A 23,030-nucleotide genomic window follows, 5' to 3' on the forward strand; every position below is an offset into this window, starting at 1 on the left:
TTTTAGCGATTTTCCCATAAAAATGGTACAATTTTCGATCCCATAGTCCGATATGGCCAATTTTCAATAGGAAACAACGGGACAGGATTCTACGTCGAATGCAACTTGTTGTGAGCAAATCGGTTGAGGATAAGTGCCCGAAAAATGAGTGACATTTTTTACTCGATTTTTTCGTAGGATTTTGTATTTTGGCCTTAACTTTAGATCCTATAGTCCGATCTGGCCAATTTTCAATAGGAAATAATGGGACAGGATTCTGCGTCGAATGCAATTTGTTGCGAGCAAATCGGTTGAGGATAAGTGCCCGAAAAATGAGTGACATTGTTTACGCGATTTTTACGTATAAATTTGTATTTTGGCCATAACTTCCGATCCCATAGTCCGATCTGGCCAATTTTCAATAGGGAAACAATGGGAAAGGATTCTGCGTCGAATGCAATTTGTTGCGAGCAAATCGGTTGAGGATAAGTGCCCGAAAAATGAGTGACATTTTTTACGCGATTTTTACGTATAAATTTGTATTTTGGCCATAACTTCCGATCCCATAGTCCGCCCTGGCCAATTTTCAATAGGAAACAATGGGAAAGAATTCTGCGTTGAATGCAATTTGTTGCGAGCAAATCGGTTGAGGATAAATGCCCGAAAAATGAGTGACATTTTTTACGCGATTTTTACGTATAAATTTGTATTTTGGCCATAACTTCCCATCCCATAGTCCGACCTGGCCAATTTTTAATAGGAAACAATGGGAAAGAATTCTGCGTTGAATGCAATGCGTCGGTTGAGGATAAGTGCCCGAAAAATGAGTGACATTTTTTACGCGATTTTTACGTATAAATTTGTATTTTGGCCATAACTTCCGATCCCATAGTCCGACCTGGCCAATTTTCAATAGGAAATAATGGGAAAGGATTCTGCGTCGAATGCAATTTGTTGCGAGCAATTCGGTTGAGGATAAGTGCCCGAAAAATGAGTGACATTTTTTACGCGATTTTACGTATAAATTTGTATTTTGGCCATAATTTCCGATCCCATAGTCCGACCTGGCCAATTTTCAATAGGAAACAATGGGAAAGAATTCTGCGTTGAATGCAATTTGTTGCGAGCAAATCGGTTGAGGATAAGTGCCCGAAAAATGAGTGACATTTTTTACGCGATTTTTACGTATAAATTTGTATTTTGGCCATAACTCCCGATCCCATAGTCCGACCTGGCCAATTTTCAATAGGAAACAATGGGAAAGGATTCTGCGTCGAATGCAATTTGTTGCGAGCAAATCGGTTGAGGATAAGTGCCCGAAAAATGAGTGACATTTTTTACGCGATTTTTACGTATAAATTTGTATTTTGGCCATAACTCCCGATCCCATAGTCCGACCTGGCCAATTTTCAATAGGAAACAATGGGAAAGGATTCTGCGTCGAATGCAATTTGTTGCGAGCAAATAGTTGAGGATAAGTGCCCGAAAAATGAGTGACATTTTTTGCGTCGTTTTGTGCGCACACACACACACACACACATACACACACACACACACACACACACACACACACACACACACACACACACACACACACAGACATCACCTCAATTCGTCGAACTGAGTCGATTGGTATATAACACTATGGGTCTCCGGGCCTTCTATAAAAAGTTTGTTTTTGGAGCGATCATATAGCCTTTACCGTATACTTAGTATACGAGAAAGGCAAAAAATGAAAACAATTAAATAAAAAATTCGGAGGCAAGCCAGTTTTCGGTGCACTGGAAGAAGAATACCGCAGAGGTGTTGCAGCAAAACCCGTAATTCAGAGATTTATACATTCTTCTCACCTTTCATCCTTCAGTATATTATTTTGCGACTCTAAATGACCATTTACGATAATTTTTACTTCGATTTTTTGTAAATTCTACAGTGGTATATAGATCCTTAAAAAAAACTAAATAAGTGTAAGGATTCCTGCAATCGCATATTTGTCCTATGTGAATAGAAAACTCCTCTTATACATAATCAATATACAATATCTCTTCTATATACATAAAAATAAATTTCTGTCTGTCTGAACCTTATAGACTCGGAAACTATTAAAACTTTCTAGGGCCAGGGAAGGTTCTTAGGATGGTTTGCTTAGGATGGAAAGGGGGGCTCCCATACAAATGATAAACCAATTTCTTCATAACTCGATAACTAATCAGAGTATACATCGATTTCAGGCGAAACGAAGTTCTTCGGGTCTGCTAGTAATCGTATAGAAATGTTTTAGGTTTCTTAAATGTCAGGAAATTCATAACATTTCACGTTATTTTCTATATCCCACAGACATATCCGCCACACAAATTCACACCCTCCGCTTGGACCACAATCTCAAACTGACATGGATGATGGATTGGTACAAAAAGGAAGTCCTCTTCCACGTACAGAACACGTTTCTACACGGCCGTTACAAGTTTTTCGCCCTAGGGTTCTCCCCTCGGGGAGAACTCAAACGGACCGACCTGTGCGTCTTTTTAACGGGTGCTGGTGGTGCGTTTAGCCAAGCCCTCGACACCTACACCTCGCGAGATTTCAACCGGATCTACGTGGATAGCGAGCAGAACTGCGAAGTCATGCGGATCGACGAGAATTCCGTTGCCTTCCGGCGTAAGTTTGACAGCTGCGATCCGCAGGATGTGAGCATTCACGGCGGAACCATGTACGTGGTTTGGCTGCGGGGCAAAATGGAACTGAACTTCGGCAAGAACTGGACCGTGATGCCGACGGTTGGGAAGGCGGATCAAGGTGTGCTGCCGGTGCAAATTTTGCGTGCTGACGCGATCACCATTCCGGAGGCGAAGTCTGTGGTCAAGCGTGTGGAGATTCTACTCGATAAAGCAAAAATTCCGGCTGAGGAAACGACTTATTGGTGCAAGGTTCAACGGTTGGACGATTGGTTGGCGAAGAAGAAGCATCACATAGTGCAGTTCGAGCCGGTCATAAGCCATGAACACGTGGTTCACCATATGGAGGTTTTTCAGTGCGTGGTGGATCCTGGAGTAAAAATACCACTGTACGAGGGTAATTGTGCGCAAATGCCGGCGGAAGCCAAGATCTGCAATAAAGTGATGGCGCTGTGGGCAATGGGCGCCGGGCCGTTTACTTATCCTCACGAAACGGGTCTACCGATTGGAGGCGAAGGATTCAATCCGTACATTAGATTGGAGGTGCACTTCAACAATCCTGATATGAAAAAGGGAATCGTAGACAGTTCAGGAATGCGCATCAATGTTGTCTCCAAATTACGGAAGTACGACGCGGCGATAATGGAGTTGGGTTTGGAATACACAGACAAGATGGCCATACCGCCGGGGCAGGTGGCGTTCCCGTTGACCGGATATTGCATAGCTGAGTGTACGAAGGTGGCCCTGCCGTCTGGTGGTATTCACATTTTTGGATCCCAATTGCATACCCACCTGAGGGGGGTTCGAGTTCTGACGAGGCACTTCCGCAAAGGGGTTGAGCTGCCGGAGGTAAATCGGGATGACTTCTATTCGCATCACTATCAGGAGATACGACAGCTGAGGTATCGCCCGAAAGTTTTGCCGGTAGGTGGCGACGTCTATTTAGATAATAGCATTTATTGTAATAATTGTTTTTATTGCATACTTTTAGGGTGATGCTCTGATGACGACCTGCTACTATGATACCAGGGGCTACGAGACGGCCACCCTCGGTGGTTTTTCGATCAGTGATGAGATGTGCGTCAACTACATTCACTACTTCCCAGCCACAGAGCTAGAACTGTGCAAAAGCGCAATTTCGGAGAAATCGCTTTACAACTACTTCAAATATATGAAAGAGTAAGTTTTTGTCTGGAAAATCAATTACTGAGATTTGGCACTGTCATCTACGATTCGACGTCATAATTTGATGATTGTTTTGTTTTAACTGTCTTTCGAAGTATTTCTCGAGGAAATCTCAAAAATGTTGTCGAGGAAATTTCGAATAAGGGAAGATCCGTTAATTACGTAACGCAAAAATTTGGTCATTTTCAACCACCATGATACAATTTTTATGAAACATCTGAAAATTTTGTATGGATCGTCACACACAGTACCACCAGAAGCTGAACGAGCGGATAGGAGATGCCACCGGATCTGACGACGTCAACAAAATATCCACGAAACTGTGACTACAACAGCGCAGGAAGTGTTAGGCACTACACAACGACGCCAACGAAATGGTTGGTTTGATGAGGAATGCCATGCCAGTGAGTGACGGACGAGATGTTGCTAGGAGTCGAATGCTAGTGGCTCGTACCCGTTCCAACAGAGAGCGGTACAGTGTAGCAAGGGCAGAAGAGAAACGAATCCACCGCAGAAAAAAAGGCAACACGAAGAGAGTGTGATAGCTGAAGCGCAGGAGAACATGGATAGAAACGATATGTGGAGGTTTTACGCAACTGTCAATGGCGCGCGGCATAAGACTGCGCCAGTGCCCGCCATGTGCAATGACCGAGAGGGGAATTTGCTGACAGACAAGACTATGGTGGCAGCCAGGTGGAAGGAGCACTTCGAAGATTTGTTGAACGGTGAAAATGAAGATGTATTAAGGAGCAGGATGGACATAGTCGGCAACGGTCAAGCTGTGGAACCACCAAAGCTGCTGAGAAGGACGAGATCCCGGTCAAGCTTCTCAAACACGGCATCAATCATTATTATTTATTTATTCAGACTAAGGCCGAAGTGGCTTATGCGGTATATAAGAGTCTTCTCCATTCGGCTCGGTCCATGGCTACACGTCGCCAACCACGCAGTCTACGGAGGGTCCGCAAGTCATCTTCCACCTGATCGATCCACCTTGCCCGCTGCGCACCTCGCCTTCTTGTACCCGTCGGATCGTTGTCGAAACCGACATTCTGGCTACGTGCCCGGCCCACCGCAGTCGTCCGATTTTCGCGGTGTGAACGATGGATGGTTCTCCCAGCAGCTGATGCAACTCGTGGTTCATTCGCCTCCTCCACGTACCGTCCGCCATCTGCACCCCACCCTAGATAGTACGCAGCACTTTCCTTTCGAAAACTCCAAGTGCGCGTTGGTCCTCCACGAGCATCGTCCAGGTCTCGTGTCCGTAGCGGACTACCTAGACCGGTAGTAGAGCGTTTTGTAGATTGTCAGTTTTGAACGGCGGCGAACCCTATCCGATCGGAGCGTCTTGCGGAGTCCAAAGTACGTAGGATTTCCAGCCACTATGCGTCCCAGAATTTCTCTGCTGGTATCTGGGCTCACATTGTCTTTTATTTAACCTCTTCCTATCATGTACTTCGTCTTCGGCGTGTTGATGACTAGTCCGATCCGCTTAGCTTCCCTCTTCAGTCTGATGTAGGATTCCTCCATCTTCTCAAAGTTACGTGCCATAATATCTATGTCGTCGACGAAGCCAAATAGCTGGACGGACTGATCGAAAATTGTACCACTCGTGTTAATCTCTGCTCTTCGTAAATATTACCACTTCCAAAGCGATGTTGAATAGCAAACACGAAAAACCACCACCTTGCCGTAACCCTCAGCGCGTTTCGAAGAGACTCGAAAATGCCCTTGAAACCCGAACTACGCACATCACCCGATCCATCGTCGCTTTGATCAACCGTATCAGTTTATCCGGAAATCCGTGTTCGTGCATTAGCTGCCATAGCTGGTCTCGATCGATTGTATCAAATAATGCTTTGAAGACGATGAATAGATGATGTGTGGGCACGTTGTATTCGCGGCATTTCTGCAGTACTTGGCGATTGGCGAACACCTGGTCCGTGGTGGAGTGTTCACCCATAAAACACGCCTGGTACGCCCCACGAACTTCCTTGCAATTGAAGCTAGTCGACAGCATAAAATTTGGGAGAGAACCTTGTAGGCGGCGTTCAGCAATGTGATTGCGCATTAGTTGCTACAATCCAGCTTATCGCCCTTTTTGTAGGTGGGACACACGACACCTTCCATCCACTCTTGATTCTGATTGTCGCTTGTTTGGCCACCGGAGCGTACGTTTCTTCATAGTCCAGCCCCGGTCTCTGCAGGAAACCTTTCGCTACGAGTCGAGCCTTGCGTCGCACGGCACGTCCGTTCTCGTCCTCCTTGATCCGAAAGACCCAATTCGTTTTCAACGGCTTCACGTTAGCAGGACATGACATCAGCCGCCACACCTGGTTTTTCTTCATGGACTGCAGCTCGTCTTAAATGGTTTTTAGCCACTCCTCACGATCGTCTCGGTTCAAGACTTCCTGGTAGCTTTCAGGAACATCTAGTGTTGGGGGAAATGCGGCAGAGGTTTAGCTTACCCGGTAGTCTGCGCACCCGTTCGCTGCGCCTCGACGACTCGCCATGAAGCATCGCGTCTATCTGTTGGCGAAGAGAGCACAACAGTTATTGGTTCGGTTGGCTCGTCCCCTTCCGGATCCTCGAAGTCTTTTTCATCGTTGTCCGAATTTACTTCATCTCCGGCAGGCTCTGGAATCGCAGGCTCGCCAGTTACTTTTTCTTTTTCCTCCTCTTGCTCGTACGATGGTAGCACTACTAACGGTTTCTCATCTCTTCCTTCAGAAGCGAACGGAAAACAGGTTTCGTCGAAACGGACATCACGAGCAATCACCATCTTCCTGCTTTTCTTGTTCCAGAGGCGGTTCCATTGGGAGCGTAGCCGATCATGACAACCTCCTGACTCTTGGCATCCAACTTTTTGCGTTGTTGGCCGGGGACCCACGCGTATGCCTTGCATCCAAACACGCGTAGCTTTGACAGATCCGGTTTGGATCCAATCCAACATTCCGCCGGAGCGGTACCCTCCGACAACGCTGCTGATGGGCTGCGGTTGATTAAATACACCGCGGTCAGGGCTGTTTCACACCACATTGACTTCGGAATCGATGAATCAATCAGCATGGTCCTCACTTTTTTCACCAACGTCCGATTGAATTGCTCGGCCACGCCGTTCTGTTGAGGCGTATAAGCGACGGTTGCTTCGACCTGGATGCCCTTCTTTTTGTAGAAGCCTTTCTACACGGTCGAACCATACTCACGGCCTTGGTCCACGGTAAGCTTCGAGATGCGCAAACCAAAATGCGCGGTCACCAGTGCTTCAAACTCCTGGAACTTTTCGAAGACTTCCGACTTCCGCTTCATTAGGTAGATCATGACGAAATGCGTCTTGTCGTCGATAAACGATACAAAATATCTTGATCCTGTCCCAAGCTGGTGGATCGCTGGGGCCGCACACGTCCGAGTGAATTCACTCGAGGGGCCGCTTCGCTCGATGAGGAGTTCCTTCGAATGGGTCCCGACCCTGCTTACCCTGGGTACACGCATCGCAGAATTGAAGTCGACACCAGTGGCCATCTTCTTCTGCACGATTTTGGCCATTCCTCCTTGGCCGAGATGCCCCAGGTGACGATGCCACAGCTCGTTTCGTTCCACCTGGCAAAGGTTAGCAGTTGAGCTACTCGCCTTAATATCCAGCTCATATAGGTTGCTCTTCATCATCGGAGCGGTAGCGATGATATTGCCATCCTTCTTTAGCACCGCTTTGCCCTTGAGGAACAGCACTCCAACGCCAGCAGTTGCCAGCTTTTTCACCGAGAGCTGGTTGTCGCGAAGGTCCGCGATGTACAGCACCTTTTGCATATTCAAAAGTACGCCGTGGTTGCTGTAACCATTTATCTCGTCCTTTTCCTTCCCCACCAGATCCGCTCCGCTTTTATAACCACCGGGCACGGCAGCTTTTCGACCGAATGGAATAACGTTTTCTCGTTCACCAAATGGTCACTTGCGCCCGAATCCAGCTTGAAATGGATGACGTCACCGTTTGACGTGGAAGGCTTCGCACTTCGAAAATCCTTCGCACTAGAAGTCCTCCATACAACACATTTTGAAATTCAGCTTCTGGAATGAGTTATTGACAAACCTCTAAATGATCGAACGCAAATTACTAAATGATCGATATCATCCTTGCTTCCCTTGTCCTTCCTGCAGTTCTTCTTTCATATGGCCGCACTTGGCACTTGCTCTTGAATTTGTTACCACGCTTGTGATGCTGATGGCTCGCAAACGCCGCCGGCCTGTCGTCGAAGGTCTCGTCCATGCGGTCAACACGTTTTTTGCTCTTCCGCGAGCAACCGTTGCTTGACCAAATCCAAATTGAGGTCATCTTCCTTAATGTTTTTCAGCGCCGTTACAAGGGGATCGTACGAGTTCGGCAAACTTAGGAATAACTGGGACACGAGATCTCCATCCTCAAGCTTCACACCGGCCGTTTTGAGTTGTCTTACCAAATCGTCGAACGCCAAAAGGTGAGACCGCATCGATGCTCCCTTCATCCGTAGGCGACCTAGTTGTTTGGCGAACACCTGGTCCGTGGTGGAGTGTTCACCCATAAAACACGCCTGGTACGCCCCACGAACTTCCTTGCAATTGAAGCTAGTCGACAGCATAAAATTTGGAGGAGAACCTTGTAGGCGGCGTTCAGCAATGTGATTGCGCGTTAGTTGCTACAATCCAGCTTATCGCCCTTTTTGTAGGTGGGACACACGGCACATTCCATCCACTCTTGATTTTGATTGTCGCTAGTTTGGCCACCGGAGGGTACGTTTCTTCGTAGTCCAATCCCGGTCTTTGCAGGAAACCTTTCGCTACGAGTCGAGCTTTGCGTCGCAAGGCACGTCCGTTCTCGTCCTCCTTGATCCGAAAGACCCAATTCGTTTTCAACGGCTTCACGTTAGCAGGACATGGCATCAGCCGCCACACCTGGTTTGTCTTCATGGAGTGCAGCTCGTCTTGAATGGTTTTTAGCCACTCGTCACGATCGTCTCGGTTAAAGACTTCCTGGTAGCTTTCAGGTACATCTAGTGTGGGGAGAAATGCGGCAGAGGTTGATCGGAAACCAGTAAAATAACCAAGCAACTTACCCGGTACCCTGCGCTCCCGTTCGCTGCGCCTCGACGACTCGCCATGAGCATCGCGTCTATCTGTTGGCGAAGGGAGCGCGACGGTTGTTGGTTCGGTTGGCTCGTCCACTTCCGGATCCTCGAAGTCTTCTTCATCGTTGTCCGAATTTTCTTCATCTCCGGCAGGCTCTGGAATCGCAGGCTCGCCAGTGACTTCTTTTTCCCCCTCTTGCTCGTACGATGGTAGCACTACTAACGGTTTCTCATCTCTGCTTTCAGAAGCGAACGGAAAACAGGTTTCGTCGAAACGGACATCACGAGCAATCACCACCTTCCTGCTTTTCTTGTTCCAGAGGCGGTATCCATTGGGAGCGTAGCCGATCATGACAACCTCCTGACTCTTGGCATCCAACTTTTTGCGTTGTTGGCCGGGGACCCACGCGTATGCCTTGCATCCAAACACGCGTAGCTTTGACAGATCCGGTTTGGATCCAATCCAACATTCCGCCGGCGTGGTACCCTCCGACAACGCTGCTGATGGGCTGCGGTTGATTAAATACACCGCTGTCAGGGCTGTTTCACACCACATTGACTTCGGCATCGATGAATCAATCAGCATGGTCCTCACTTTTTCCACCAGCGTCCGATTGAATCGCTCGGCCACGCCGTTCTGTTGAGGCGTATAAGCGACGGTTGCTTCGACCTGGATGCCCTTCTTTTTGTAGAAGCCTTTCTGCACGGTCGAACCATACTCACGGCCTTGGTCCACGGTAAGATGCGCAAACCAAAATGCGCGGTCACCAGTGCTTCATACTCCTGGAACTTTTCGAAGACTTCCGACTTCCGCTTCATCAGGTAGATCATGGCGAAGTGCGTCTTGTCGTCGATAAACGATACAAAATATCTTGATCCGTCCCAAGCTGGTGGATCGATGGGGCCGCAAACGTCCGAGTGAATTCGCTCGAGGGGCCGCTTCGCTCGTTGAGGAGTTCCTTCGAATGGGTCCCGACCCTGCTTACCCTGGGTGCACGCATCGCAGAATTGAAGTCGACACCAGTGTCCATCTTCTTCTGCACGATTTTGGCCATTCCTCCTTGGCCGAGATGCCCCAGGTGACGATGCCACAGCTCGTTTCGTTCCATCTGGCAAAGGTTAGCAGTTGAGCTACTCGCCTTAATATCCAGCTCGTACAGGTTGCTCTTCATCATCGGAGCGATAGCGATGATATTGCCATCCTTCTTTAGCATCGCTTTGCCCTTAAGGAACAGCACTCCAACGCCAGCAGTTGCCAGCTTTTTCACCGAGAGCTGGTTGTCGCGAAGGTCCGCGATGTACAGCACCTTTTGCATATTCAATAGAACGTCGTGGTTGCTGTAACCATTTATCTCGTCCTCTTCCTTCCACACCAGATCCGCTCCACCCTTGGCCACTTTTATAACCACCGGGCACGGCAGCTTTTCGACCGAATGGAATAACGTTCTCTCGTTCACCAAATGGTCACTTGCGCCCGAATCCAGCTTGAAATGGATGACGTCACCGTTTGACGTGGAAGGCTTCGCACTTCGAAAATCCTTCGCACTAGAAGTCCTCCATACAACACATTTTGAAATTCAGCTTCTGGAATGAGTTATTGACAAACCTCTAAATGATCGAACGCAAATTACTAAATGATCGATATCATCCTTGCTTCCTTGTCCTTCCTGCAGTTCTTCTTCATATGGCCGCACTTGTGGCACTTGCCCTTGAATTTTTCACCACGCTTGTGACGCTGATGGCCCGCAAACGCCGCCGGCCTGTCGTCGACGGTCTCGTCCATGCGGTCGGCACGTTTTTGCTCTTCCGCGAGCAACCGTTGCTTGACCAAATCCAAATTGAGGTCATCTTCCTTAATGTTTTCCAGCGCCGTTACAAGGGGATCGTACGAGTTCGGCAAACTTAGGAACAGCTGGGACACGAGATCTCCGTCCTCAAGCTTCACACCGGCCGTTTTGAGTTGTCTTACCAAATCGTCGAACGCCAAAAGGTGAGACCGCATCGATGCTCCCTCCTTCATCCGTAGGCGACCTAGTTGTTTCCACAGGAGCGTTTGACTGGCCGCAGACTTCTTTGTGAAAACGTCGCACAAGCTTGACCACATATCCTTCGCGCTGCCTTTGTCCCGGACGACTTTCAGAACCTCATACGCCAAGAATCCAACGATCATGCATTTCGCTTTTCGATCTTCATTGTCGAACTTCACATAGTCCTCTTCCTCTTCTGGGAAATATTCCGTCAGGGTTCGCAGCACGCCAGCCGAATCCAGTAACATCTTCAAGCGAAAACTCCAGTTTTCAAAACCAGGTCCACCGGAATACTGGGGAATTCCGTGCGCAGTTTCCTTCGGGGTGCCCATAACCTCTTGTAGGTATGACTTGTAGCAGAGAAACACGGATATCACACGGTGAAAATTATCCTTTTTATACCCTTTGATTGTTTATTTGTGCTATGGCAACCTTGACGACGACGCTCGATTGTTTGTTGATATCCTGACAACGACGGTTAACGCAGGTCTCGGCAGTCCCGGGTTACTTTGTTTTTCACATGTTTTCATCGTCGAAAGCTCAAAAAAAGCTATATTTTGTTTTTGTTTTGATCGGCGACCAAAAATGTATCTCGCGAGAGTGAGGAATTCGGACATCGAAAACAGAACTTGTGTGTTACTCACCTCATCGTTCACCACCTGGGCGTATGGTTTTGTCATCGGTGTATGGTGCATGGAAGGTGGCGGAGGACAGGAGCTGGCTGTAACCTGCGTTCTTCGTTTACCGTTTGGTTTACCGTTTCTTGGTTGGGTGATTTCCATGTGGCCTAGTGGATATTCTTAAGGGGGAAGAAAGTGATTATGACTACCATTTTATGGAGACCGCAAAGTTTATACATCATTGGTCCGAATGATCGGTCTATAAATCTCCTTCCTGCCTACATGAGCGTTCATTTCGCCGATGACAGTTTTGTCGTCCCTCAGTTGGCATCCATCGTATGTCTGCTCCAGCTGTGCAAAGAACGTTTCTTTATCGTCGTCGGGTCTCCCTTCGTGTGGACAGTGCACGTTGATGATGCTTGTTGTACTTTAAATACGATTTTATTCTAGGATGGTTGGGAACAAAGTCATCAATTTTCACATTTGTTGATTATCGTTGCTATATTGAACTAGTCGCTAGGGTCGCGACTGATGGTAATCATTGACTACTATGTTCGTGGCTAACATTCTTCCCTTCTTATTTCCAGAACAGGTACGGCTCGAATCTGGAAGGCATCCGGATCACTCTCTGTGGCCGGACCGATGGTGGTTCTGGAACGGGATCTATAGGTGGCTGGTTATCTTCTTCATGCTCCGGTTCTGGTTGGTCGGTCTGGATGCGACCGCGTTCGGGAACATCATCGAGTTGACTGGAACCTGCTTCGACTTCTTGGTTGGAAACCGCTGGCACTACTTGCACCTCGGTTCGTGGCTGGACCTGGGATCGGACGTTGGAGGTTGATGGAACAGGAAGTGGTTCCTGCTCGGCTTGACCTTGTTGAGCGGGCTGTACTGCTGGTCCAGGAGATTGAATTCCAAACATGTCCACCAGGATACCCAGTGGTGTGGAATCTGCTGCGCCGGTTGTTGCTTCACTGGAACGATGCTTGAGCTGGTTGGAGTGCGATCTGATGGGCTTTTTCCGTCCATGCCATGTGGTTGACCCGTCCGATGACCTCGATGATTACGTCCACTGCCACTTGGTGTTGCTACGGTAGACCTTGGCGTAGACCATGTCGCCTTTTCGGAAGCCACGAGGAGTTGCGCCATGCTTCCGGTTGAACTGTTGGCGTTGATTGAGAACCACTGGCTTCGGTTGTTGGTGATGCAGGAGATCGAGAACCGTCTTGATGTTTCGACCAAGCATCAGCTGCGAAGGAGTTCTGCCATTCAGAACACGACTGGGAGTGGTTCGGTAGACCTGGAGGAACGTCTGGAGCGATTCCGAGATACTTTCCCCCTCGTTGATTTTGCGCAACGACCTCTTGAAGGTGTCCACAAATCTCTCCGCCTGGCCATTGGACTGTGGGTGATACGGCGATGTCCGGAAATGTTGAATGCCGTTCTTCCTGCACAAAACCGCGAACTGTTCCGACGTGAACTGCGTTCCATTGTCGGAGACTATGACGTTGGGAACGCCAAAACGGGCAAACAGCTCGTCGAGGAACTCGGTCACTGCTGATGTTGTCGGGGATCGAACGATGCGAATTTCCGGCCACTTAGTGAAGGCGTCCACTATGAGGAAGTGCAGACCGTTGATTGGGCCGGCGAAGTCGATGTGGATACGCTCCCAGGGAGATTGAGCGAGTGGCCACGACTGTAGCGGAACCTTAGACGGTGTCTTCGAATGTGTGACACAGCTTTCACATCTCTTCACAAAATCAGCAATGTGGTCATCGATCCTCGGCCAGTACACGTGACTACGTGCGATAGCTTTCATCCGCTCCATTCCCGGATGTCCTCGGTGGAGTTGCTTGAGAATCCGCTGCCGAAAACTGTCCGGAATCACCAAACGGTTGAACGGCACCCCTTCACTACCGATAGAGCGTTTCGATGAGCGAAGAAAGGGCGAACTTCAGGGTTAGCCATGTCATCGATTTTGGAGGGCCATCCATGGTGGTTGTACTGGATCACTTGTTGGAGAATCGGGCACTGGAGAGTAGCGCTGCGCACCGATTTGAACTCAACTAACAGCGAACTGATGGCTTCCTAGAGTGGAATCTCGATGTCGTCTTCCAGTTGAATCGATGCGATGATGAAGTCTTCCTCTGGTTTGACGTAACCGTTGATGAGGCGGGACAGTTCTTCTGCATATCCAAACTGCGTGGTTGACACGTACTCGATGCCGAAGTTGTAGCACAGAAGCGTCAGGGCCCACCGTTGAAGGCGGTTGGCCGTGTGAACCGGAATACCCTTCTTCTGTCCGAATATCCGCAGGAGTGGCTGATGATCCGTCTGAACTTGCGTCCGAGCAGCATCCGATGGAATTTCGTTACGGCAAACACCAGTGCAAGACCTTCCTTCTCGGTCTGTCCGTAATTTGCCTCCGCAGGGTGAGTGAGCAGGAAGCGTGTGCAACAACTTTGAGTGAGCCATAGGGGAACCTGTGTAGAAGGCGAGGCACCGATTCCGGACTAGTTTTATCAAGCCTGCTATGATGTCTCAGTGATGGATCGTGGTGTGTTAGAAGCAAATTCGACTGGAGTACTTCCTTGAAGCACCTGAACGATTTCTGGCACTCGCTGTTCCAAACGAATTTGCATCCTTCTTCAGCAGCGCGTCAGTGCCCCTTGATTGGTGCATCTCCGGGACAAACTTCGCGTAGAAATTCACCGCACCAAGGAACGAGCGTAGAGTTGTGACATCTTTGGGCGAGTGGCATTTTGACAATGGCTTCACCTTGGATGGGTCTGGACGGAGTCCGTTCTCGTCTACGATGTGCGCCAAATACTTTACCTCCGGCTGCAGAATGTTGCACTTTTCTTCCTCAGAACGAAACCGTAGGCTTGAAGGCGTTGAAACAGTGCGTCTTGTGGTGCTCCTCTTCGGTTTTGCTGGCCACGAAGATGTCATCCAGAAACGTGTCCACTCCTTCGAGATCGGCAACCATGCTGTTCATCAACTGCTGAAAAACCCCTGGAGCGGATTTTACTCCTGGTACGACCGGTTGAAGCGGAAGAGACCTCGATGCGTGTTGATTGTGAGCAGCTGGTTCAGTCGTCGTCAACTTCCACTTGAAGTTAAGCGTCACTCAGGTCGATGACGCTGAAATACCGGCACCATTGAGCTTGGTAAAGATGTCATCAGGGACCGGTAGCGGGTAATGGTTGGGCTCAGGGCAGCGTTCAGTCAGTTGAGTAATCGGCACAGATTCGTACTTTTCCTGCAGGCTTCTTCACTACGACGATCAGAGCCGCCCACTGCGAGAAATCGACAGGCGTGATGACGCCCAGCGACTGAAGTCGGTCGACAGGTGAAACAGGTTTGGCATCGGGCTTGAGATAGAGTCGGACCTTCATCTTCTTGCGGTGTCGAGGCCGTTCTTGAACACTTCCGGAATACGCAGGCAACGTGCGGACCTGGTTGCAGATTGCAGATAGCGGGGTGTCCAACAGCTTAATCCAGTCCAGACCGATCAGGTTGATGATGTTGTTGGTCACGTAGAAAGTTGCGGTTTGGTGACACCTTCGTGTTTGATTGGGACTCGGAGTTCACCAAGTAGATGAAAAGCGTCACCGACGCAGTCCAGGCAGTCCGTGTTGTGGGAGTCAGCGTTGGCGAGCCCAGGTTCTTCTTCCCTGCTTCTTCGAAACGATGGTGATGTCGGATGCGGTGTCCAACTGCAGAGTGACTTGAGACCGTTGATATCCACCGTTAGGAGCTTCCGTCTAGAAGTGCAGCTGACCAGGTTGATGGAAAACTCCGTTCACGTGCTTCTTCTTCTAGTGTGCCGCCTTCGATGTGTAGCTGCCACAATACCCTCCTTTGTGGCCGGTTTGCTTGCAGTCCCGACAAACGTGCTTCGTGTAGGTGCAGTCCCGGACGTAGTGCATTCCGCCACACTGCCAGCAGGGTGTTTTGGACCTGCGGACTTCGTCTTCTGCTTCTCTTTGGAACTCGGGTGTCATCGGTGAGCTTATTCTGTGACTGCGCAGATTGTACTCACCGATTTCTTTTGTTCCACCATGGCCGTGTCGTGCTTGAGGTTTTGCAGACGTTGGCACTCCGTGATGAATGATTCCAGAGTGCATTCACCCGCCGCGTTAGCCTCAAGCTTGGATAGGAGTCTCGTTCGGATGTCTGCGTCCTTCGATGATCCAGAGCCTACAGGTGCAAATCAGGCTCTTGAATACGTCCTCCGTGATCTTGCTGAGCTCGAAGTCTTCACAGCATCGGTTGACCGTCCCAGCGTACGTTGAAAGTCGTCCGCGTCATGCTTCGTTAGCTGGAAGCACTGGTACCGCTTGCTGAACAGGGAGATTCGGACGCTGAATAAGCTCTGTCAGCTTTCTTCACCGTCTCATCGAACGAGTACTCATGGGTGTGCTTTGGGAGCACAGAAGTTGACGTGCTTGTCGTGCACCGTCACGCTGGGGCTTATCAACAGCAACCGCACTTTCGCTTCGCATCGTCAACTTCGCTCGTCCTTGAGGAAAAGGTCTTCATGCTTCCGGTACCACCGGTCGAAAACGAGCCCGTTATCTGGATCGTAGACGAACTCCAGAATGTTGGACCGACAACATCAGCAGTGACTGAGTTCCTCGACGAGCTGTTTGCCCGCTTTGGCGTTCTCAACATCATAGTCTCCGATAATGGAACGCAGTTGACGTCAGAACGGTTTGCGGTTTTGTGCAGGAAGAACGGCATTCAACATTTCCGGACATCGCCGTATCACCCACAGTCCAATGGCCAGGCGGAGATTTGTGGACACCTTCAAGAGGTCGTTGCGCAAAATCAACGAGGAAAGTATCTCGGAATCGCTCCAGACGTTCCTCCAGGTCTACCGAACCACTCCCAGTCGTGTTCTGAATGGCGCAGAACTCCTTCGCAGCTGATGCTTGGTCGAGACATCAAGACGGTTCTCGATCTCCTGCATCACCAACAACCGAAGCCAGTGGTTCTCAATCAACGCCAAGACGAACAGTTCAACTGGAAGCATGGCGCAACTCCTCGTAATGGCTTCCGAAAAGGCGACATGGTCTACGCCAAGGTCTACCGCAGCAACACCAAGTGGCAGTGGGCCTCCGGCATAATCATCGAGGTCATCGGACGGGTCAACCACAACGTCTTGAAATTCCTCCAATAGTTCCCTTAAAACATCCTCTAGGAGTTCCTCAAGAAACCTCCTCAAGGAATTCCTCCAAAAACTCCCTAGAAAATTATCCCGGTAATTCCTTCTAAAACTCCTCTCGAAGTATCTTTAAATATTCCTTCAAAAAATCCTTCAGAATTTTCGCAGGAAATTTATCCAAAAGAATCTTTGGAAAATCCTTCAATCCAATCCGAAATATCTCCAAAAGTTCCTTCCTCCCAAAAGTACCTCCTGAGCTTACTCCAAAAATTCATTCAGGAATTCTTTCGGAAATTCCTCCAGGCGTTCCTCTTGAGATTTGAGATTCTCAATAAATTCCCCAGGAGCTCCTCAGAAAATTCCTCCAGGAGTCTCTCCAGAATTTCCTAAAGGGAGTTCCTCCAGAATTTTCAGGATTTTCTTCTTGAAGTACTCAAGAAACCTTCAGAAAATTCCTTAAGAACGTCCTTATAGTTTTTCTCAAGATATTTCTTTTGTGTTCCTCCGGAAATTCATCTGGAAATACATCCAAGGGTTCCTTTGGAAATTTATCTGGAAATTGCTCCAGGAGATCCTGAGAAAACTCCTTCAACAGTTCTTTTGGAAATCACTGCAAGATTCTCAAAATTTTCTCCAAGTGTTCTTTCAAGATTTCCTCCAAAAGTTTTTTTTAATGATTCTTCGGAAATACTTCCAAGTCCGGATATTCCGTCAGAAATTCCTCCGCAAATTCCTCTAGAAGTTTTTTGAAAATTTCTCCAGGAGTTCCTTAACTAATTCGTCCAGGAGTTCCCTCAAAAGCTCCTCAAATTATTCTACCAAAGATTCACTAAAACTCCTCCGCAAATTCATTTGAAACTCCTCCAGGAATTCCTCCACAAATTTCTTGCAATATTCGTAAAGGTGTATGCGATACTTACACTTTTCCTAACGAAACGAAACGAAACGAAATTTAAAATGTCTATATTGATTCGGATCGAAACGAAACGGAATAAAGATTTCTTTCGATATTTCGAAACGATACGAAATCAAGGTTCATTTAATTCGAAATTTTCGAAACGAAACGAAATTTTAATTTTTTTCTTTCCGCGGAATTTTTATTATTTCTGATTTCACTTTTTCAAGGTCAGAAAAGGCAATTTGTGATAAATTGCCACATTCTCGCCGCATATACCATTGGCGATAAGACAATACCCCAGCATTTGTGCCGTTTTAAAAAAAATCATCTCGTGGGCGTGTGCTCCCGAATCTGATCAATTTTATATCAGTTTTATATCAGTAAGTATATAAAATAAATAAATTGTGGGATTTTTCATATACGGATTCAAATTTCGTTTAAAACCTTAGTTCACTTAAGAATTATGTAATTATGCTAAAGCATACTTCATATTGTCAGCGTGGACTAAGTACTGACTTAGTCAAAATTAGAAAATGAATGCTTAGATTTATTTTTTATTTAGTGGGATACTCAATTAGGTATACACATCTGCCAAGCGTATACGCAGATGAAATTGATATTACTAGACCAACATTTGAAAGAGCTTATCAGCCAAAATGTATTCCTTCTTATTCTTCATCTCTACATATATAGCATACATTTGCTCACTAGAGGAATCCTGTACCTTTCTAAAATGTACGAAGATATGTATTTCCGATTGAATTTAACAGGCACATAGTTTATATACAATCAGCTCGACAAACTGAGCTATTGTCTGTGTGTCCTTGACATATGAGAACTGCTGTTATGGTCAGTATAAGCTGAAAGCAATCTTAAGTGAGGAATTTTCAGCAATTTTAATGATCTTTCAACCCGTTCTGGATTTTATTTTGCAGATTCCATGTGAAGATCTAGAAATGCCACAAATCTGCAATGTTCCTTACATATAGCGCCGTAGCGTGCGGTTGTGCCAGTTGGCCTCCATAAGCGCCAGTCTTTAGGGCGCCGAAATCAAGGATTACGCTATAAGCGAAAGAAAAATGCATTTAGTTTAGGGTTGGTACAATGGTAGAGATATGTCTTATGACAAGTAAGAGAATATGGAATAATCTAGAGCAAGCCAAAAATATTGACTTTTTCCACATCAACATGTTATATGGATTTGTTTTAGTTTGACTGCTAATCCGATTTCTCAAGGACTTCGAAACCGGTTCCAAGAGGTCATGAGCATGAGCATGAGCATGAGCATTATGACCTGCACAATTCGTAGTTGCTACTCCGTGATTGACTGAACTTGCGAGAATTGTACAGGGGAACACAATGAATGGGGCTTGAGATTGACAACCCATTCTCAATGCACACGTTTCGGGAGCTCAAATATTTTCAGTCAATAGCGGCGCCGGCCACGTCCTTACGGTCATATAGTAAGGGCAGGATTATTGGTCCGACTCTCTTTGCTACTAGAGACCGAGTATGCCTCTGCATCTCCACGATGGTCTTGGGATGGGATATCGTCTTAGTTACAAAAGGATAATTTATCTGGATTCACTTTGGTAAGCGATTACGATCTATGGGATGGGAAATGACACTAATACGAGTTAAAGTTAAAAACATGCACGCCCGGTGGCATATGAAAGCTAAGGAGATTCGCGTTTTGGACGACCGCACGGAAGCGCAGCACTCTGTACTCACTTGTTCGATGGCTACAGCAAACTATTGAAGAACTCGCTTTTCGACCGCGCGCGACATGCGCCTGAGCCACCGAACACAAGATGGATACTTTATTCCTTTTCCGACGACTAAAACACGCACTGCACTTACTTGTTCGATGGCTACTCTTATTACCGGCCGCGCAATGCAGAACAAATATTTCGGCCGATCAGCGCGATCATTCTGCAGTCGAAACAGAAATCACGCACTGAACTGATTTTTATTACCGGCCGCGCAATGCAGAACAAATATTCCGGCCGATCGCGTCATCGTTCTGCAGTCCGAAATAAGAGAAATCTCGCACTGAACTGATTTTTATTACCGGCCGCGCAATGCAGAACAAATATTCCGGCCGATCGCGTCATCGTTCTGCAGTCCGAAACAAGAGAAATCACGCACTGAACTGATTTTTATTACCGGCCGCGCAATGCAGAACAGATATTCCGGCGATCGCGTCATCGTTCTGCAGTCCGAAACAAGAGAAATCACGCACTGAACTGATTTTTATTACCGGCCGCGCAATGCAGAACAAATATTCCGGCCGATCGCGTCATCGTTCTGCAGTCCGAAACAAGAGAAGTCACGCGCACTGAACAGTTTTTATTACCGGCCGCGCAATGCAGAACAGATATTCCGACCGATCGCGTCATCGTTCTGCAGTCCAGAAACAAGAGAAATCACGCACTGAACTCTCCGAAACCGGTTCCAAGAGGTCAGTAGAAAAAAAGAAAAACAAAAATATAATATTTAACAAGTTATTTGACAAACATGGATTTTGATTATCAACATTGTGTGAATCGGATTATTTAAAATTTTAGCTATAACATATTAGGGCCACTGCGAGGATTTCCGGAGCCATAATGTTTGATAGCAGTGACTATTCGTGAAATGTAGAACTTATTGAAGCAGTGCAGCATACATTCAAGCGAAAATTCCATTACCCTTATGAACCATATCAGAGAAGAATAAGTCCTTTTGGAAGCTTGAGAATACCCATTAATGGGTATTCTCGTACCCATTTTGAAGAAAAGCGGCATAACTCATTTAATGAGTAAATCGCGTTTACTCATTAATGGGTAAGTTGACTAAACTTCATGAAATGGGTATTTTTTTGATAGGAAGTGGGTAAAAAAGGCGCTTTTATTATGAACAAATGATTGTGGTTATGGCATAGAAAAAAAATACATGATTTAAAATAAAATTATCATGAACAAATATGTTTATTTCCACCAATTTTTGAATAACAAAAACACTTATTAAATTGGTACATTTATTTCCACTTCAGGCAAAAATGTTTGGTTTCGGGGAACGGCAAGTTGGTTGCTCCGAAACGAAGACCCTCGTGGATAATGATAATCTTTCGGCATTCAAGCACCAGCCGCTGATGAAATCGGCTATATTCATTTTAAACGGGGCAATATGCACCGAGGTATGCACCGGTATACCACCGATTTCTTCCGTGCTTCGGTTGCATCTTGTAGAACAGCAGCTGCGGGAGGCAGTCCCGGAGGCACTTGGTGTGGTGTCTGAGAAAAATTATTGGAATTTCAATATGGAACTTTCTGCGTCTACTGCAGCTTCAACAGATATATTTATGAAACTTTTCCTTACCTCTTGTAAATATAACGCACCGCTGCAATTCTCCAATAAAATGGTAGTTTAATCTTCTGTTTTCTTCTCGAAAATGTCTAGTTTTTGATCGATAATCTTCCAACTTCGAAAGTGGAAAACAAAAATGGCGATTTGATTATCCAAATGTTTCAGAGGGTACCATTTACCCATTATTAGATCTGACATATACATTCTAACGTATGGGGATAAAATACCCTTTTTTCGTTTTCGGAAAAAGACCCATTTTTTGACACATCAGAGTGATTTCAAAAAATGGGTAAATAAACTACATTTAATGGGTATTCTCAAACTTCCGTGTAAATTTTTTCTGCGATATTCTCATTGAACTCAATGTTTGGGTTGATTTATCTGTCCGTGTACACGGATAAAAATATAAAAGCTAAAAAAATAAAATTTAAGCTAAAACGATATTCGGTCCGATTCGGTCTATCCTATATAGATAGTGGAATGTATAGATGAGCGAAGATAAATCCTCTGTCTCCAAACGAACTGTCAAACGTGTCTCCAAACGAGCCTCCCGAATAGAACGGTATTATACGATTATGTTTCTAGCTATCGTTTCTTGAGTATTGAAAATTAAAGTAGAATTGTTAATGGAATCATTTGAAATACCGTACGTTAATCATACCATGTATGATATTTAGGATAGGCTTTATGATAATCTGATTTTGGATGATACATTGAATGGGTTGTTAAGTATCGTTACCATTCAAAAACATCAACTTTTTCATATATTTTTGCGAAGACATTTTACCATGAATGATTAGTTTATCTTCATTTTTTGTTTCTAGTGATTATTCGAGTTATTATTATATTCAACAAAAACTTTAAATCGTTTGATTTTTCTTAACGATTCTGCTTTTGATTTGAATTAAACGCTGTACGATAATCGTTCAATTGTATGATTATTGCATTATAATATGTATAATATTATTTCACATAATACCGTACACTGAGCTAGAATTGCATCTAAATTATATATGCAACGCACATAGATTTTTGCAATCAAGCTTTGCAAATATTTTTTATTGTTTCTGCACATAAAACGAGAAATTTTGCGGTTCATTTATTTTATGTGCAATGCACATATATCAATGCACATCAAATGTAATTTATTAAACCGTGCTAATATCTTTTATTTGCGGCTGTTGATAGTATTTGCAAGGCTCACCAATTGATTTTAATTTTGATATTTTTTTTCACAATCCAAAACGAATGAAATATTTTTCGGAGTTTCATTTTCAAGTACTAAAGTACGTTTATTTCTGAGTTATATGTATCAGAGAAAAAAACGACATCGATGTTTAACACCAACGAAAAGGATTGATTCAGATGCCGGAAAGTTCCCGATGAATTGTGCATGCAATAGTTCGTCAACATCAGCCTCCGTTGTCGTTGAACACTTTTCCCCCTATTTTCCCGATGCCTCATTGCTGGCAATAAGTAGATGATATTCCCGATTGTATTTCCAGAAACCGTATCGTCAAAGTGTCCACCAAGTTTCGGTTACGAAATATGAACCACCAATATCCTGGACTAAATACGCCAGGGAATACGCACCAAAATGTAATGGACATCGTTTTTTGAACCCATTTCCGCGCTGCTGCTGTGCTGCCGCTGCTACTCTTTTACCAGGATTTTGATCGAAGCTATACATTAGATGAATGAAAAAGTTTTAAGAACCATTATCGGATGTTGTTAAAATTATACTTACATTTCATTCATTCATTTCATTTATTTAGTCTACATCTATACAGATAACACTGAATCAACAATTTGACGCCACAATACACGGTTCGAGGCCGCATCTCTCCATCCTCGAATACGCCCCACGCTCGCCAAGTCGTTCTGCACCTGGTCTGCCCATCTCGCTCGCTGCGCTCCACGTCGTCTAGTACCTGCCGGATCGGAAGCGAACACCATCTTTGCAGGGTTGCTGTCCGGCATTCTTGCAACATGCCCTGCCCATCGTACCCTTCCGGCTTTAGCTACCTTC

The 23,030-nt window shown here is 46.2% G+C and overlaps 3 protein-coding genes across 3 annotated transcripts in view; 2 read left to right on the top strand and 1 right to left on the bottom strand.

The window, feature by feature from the left end:
* The window catches only part of LOC134204518 (tyramine beta-hydroxylase-like), a 65,809-nt gene extending 61,972 nt beyond the window's left edge, over positions 1-3,837 (top strand). Inside the window, exons 2-3 of the mRNA XM_062679325.1 lie at positions 2,317-3,578; positions 3,646-3,837. Of these exons, the coding sequence (XP_062535309.1) occupies positions 2,317-3,578; positions 3,646-3,837 (1,454 nt within the window). The remainder of the gene's footprint in view (positions 1-2,316; positions 3,579-3,645) is intronic.
* Positions 3,838-12,162: 8,325 nt separating this feature from the next.
* Positions 12,163-13,579, bottom strand: LOC134204512 (uncharacterized protein K02A2.6-like). The gene is made up of 3 exons (XM_062679318.1): positions 13,503-13,579; positions 12,653-13,459; positions 12,163-12,592 (listed from the first exon to the last, which is right to left on the bottom strand). Exons 1-3 carry the CDS (start codon positions 13,577-13,579, stop codon positions 12,163-12,165), a joined length of 1,314 nt encoding a protein of 437 aa, XP_062535302.1.
* Positions 13,580-16,128: 2,549 nt separating this feature from the next.
* On the top strand, positions 16,129-16,770 carry LOC134204513 (uncharacterized protein K02A2.6-like). Its single transcript, XM_062679320.1, has one exon. It carries the CDS (start codon positions 16,129-16,131, stop codon positions 16,768-16,770), a length of 642 nt encoding a protein of 213 aa, XP_062535304.1.
* The last annotated feature ends 6,260 nt before the right edge of the window (positions 16,771-23,030 follow it).

The sequence above is a fragment of the Armigeres subalbatus genome, unplaced genomic scaffold (genome assembly GCF_024139115.2).
Source record: "Armigeres subalbatus isolate Guangzhou_Male unplaced genomic scaffold, GZ_Asu_2 Contig634, whole genome shotgun sequence".
Lineage (NCBI taxonomy): Eukaryota > Metazoa > Arthropoda > Insecta > Diptera > Culicidae > Armigeres > Armigeres subalbatus.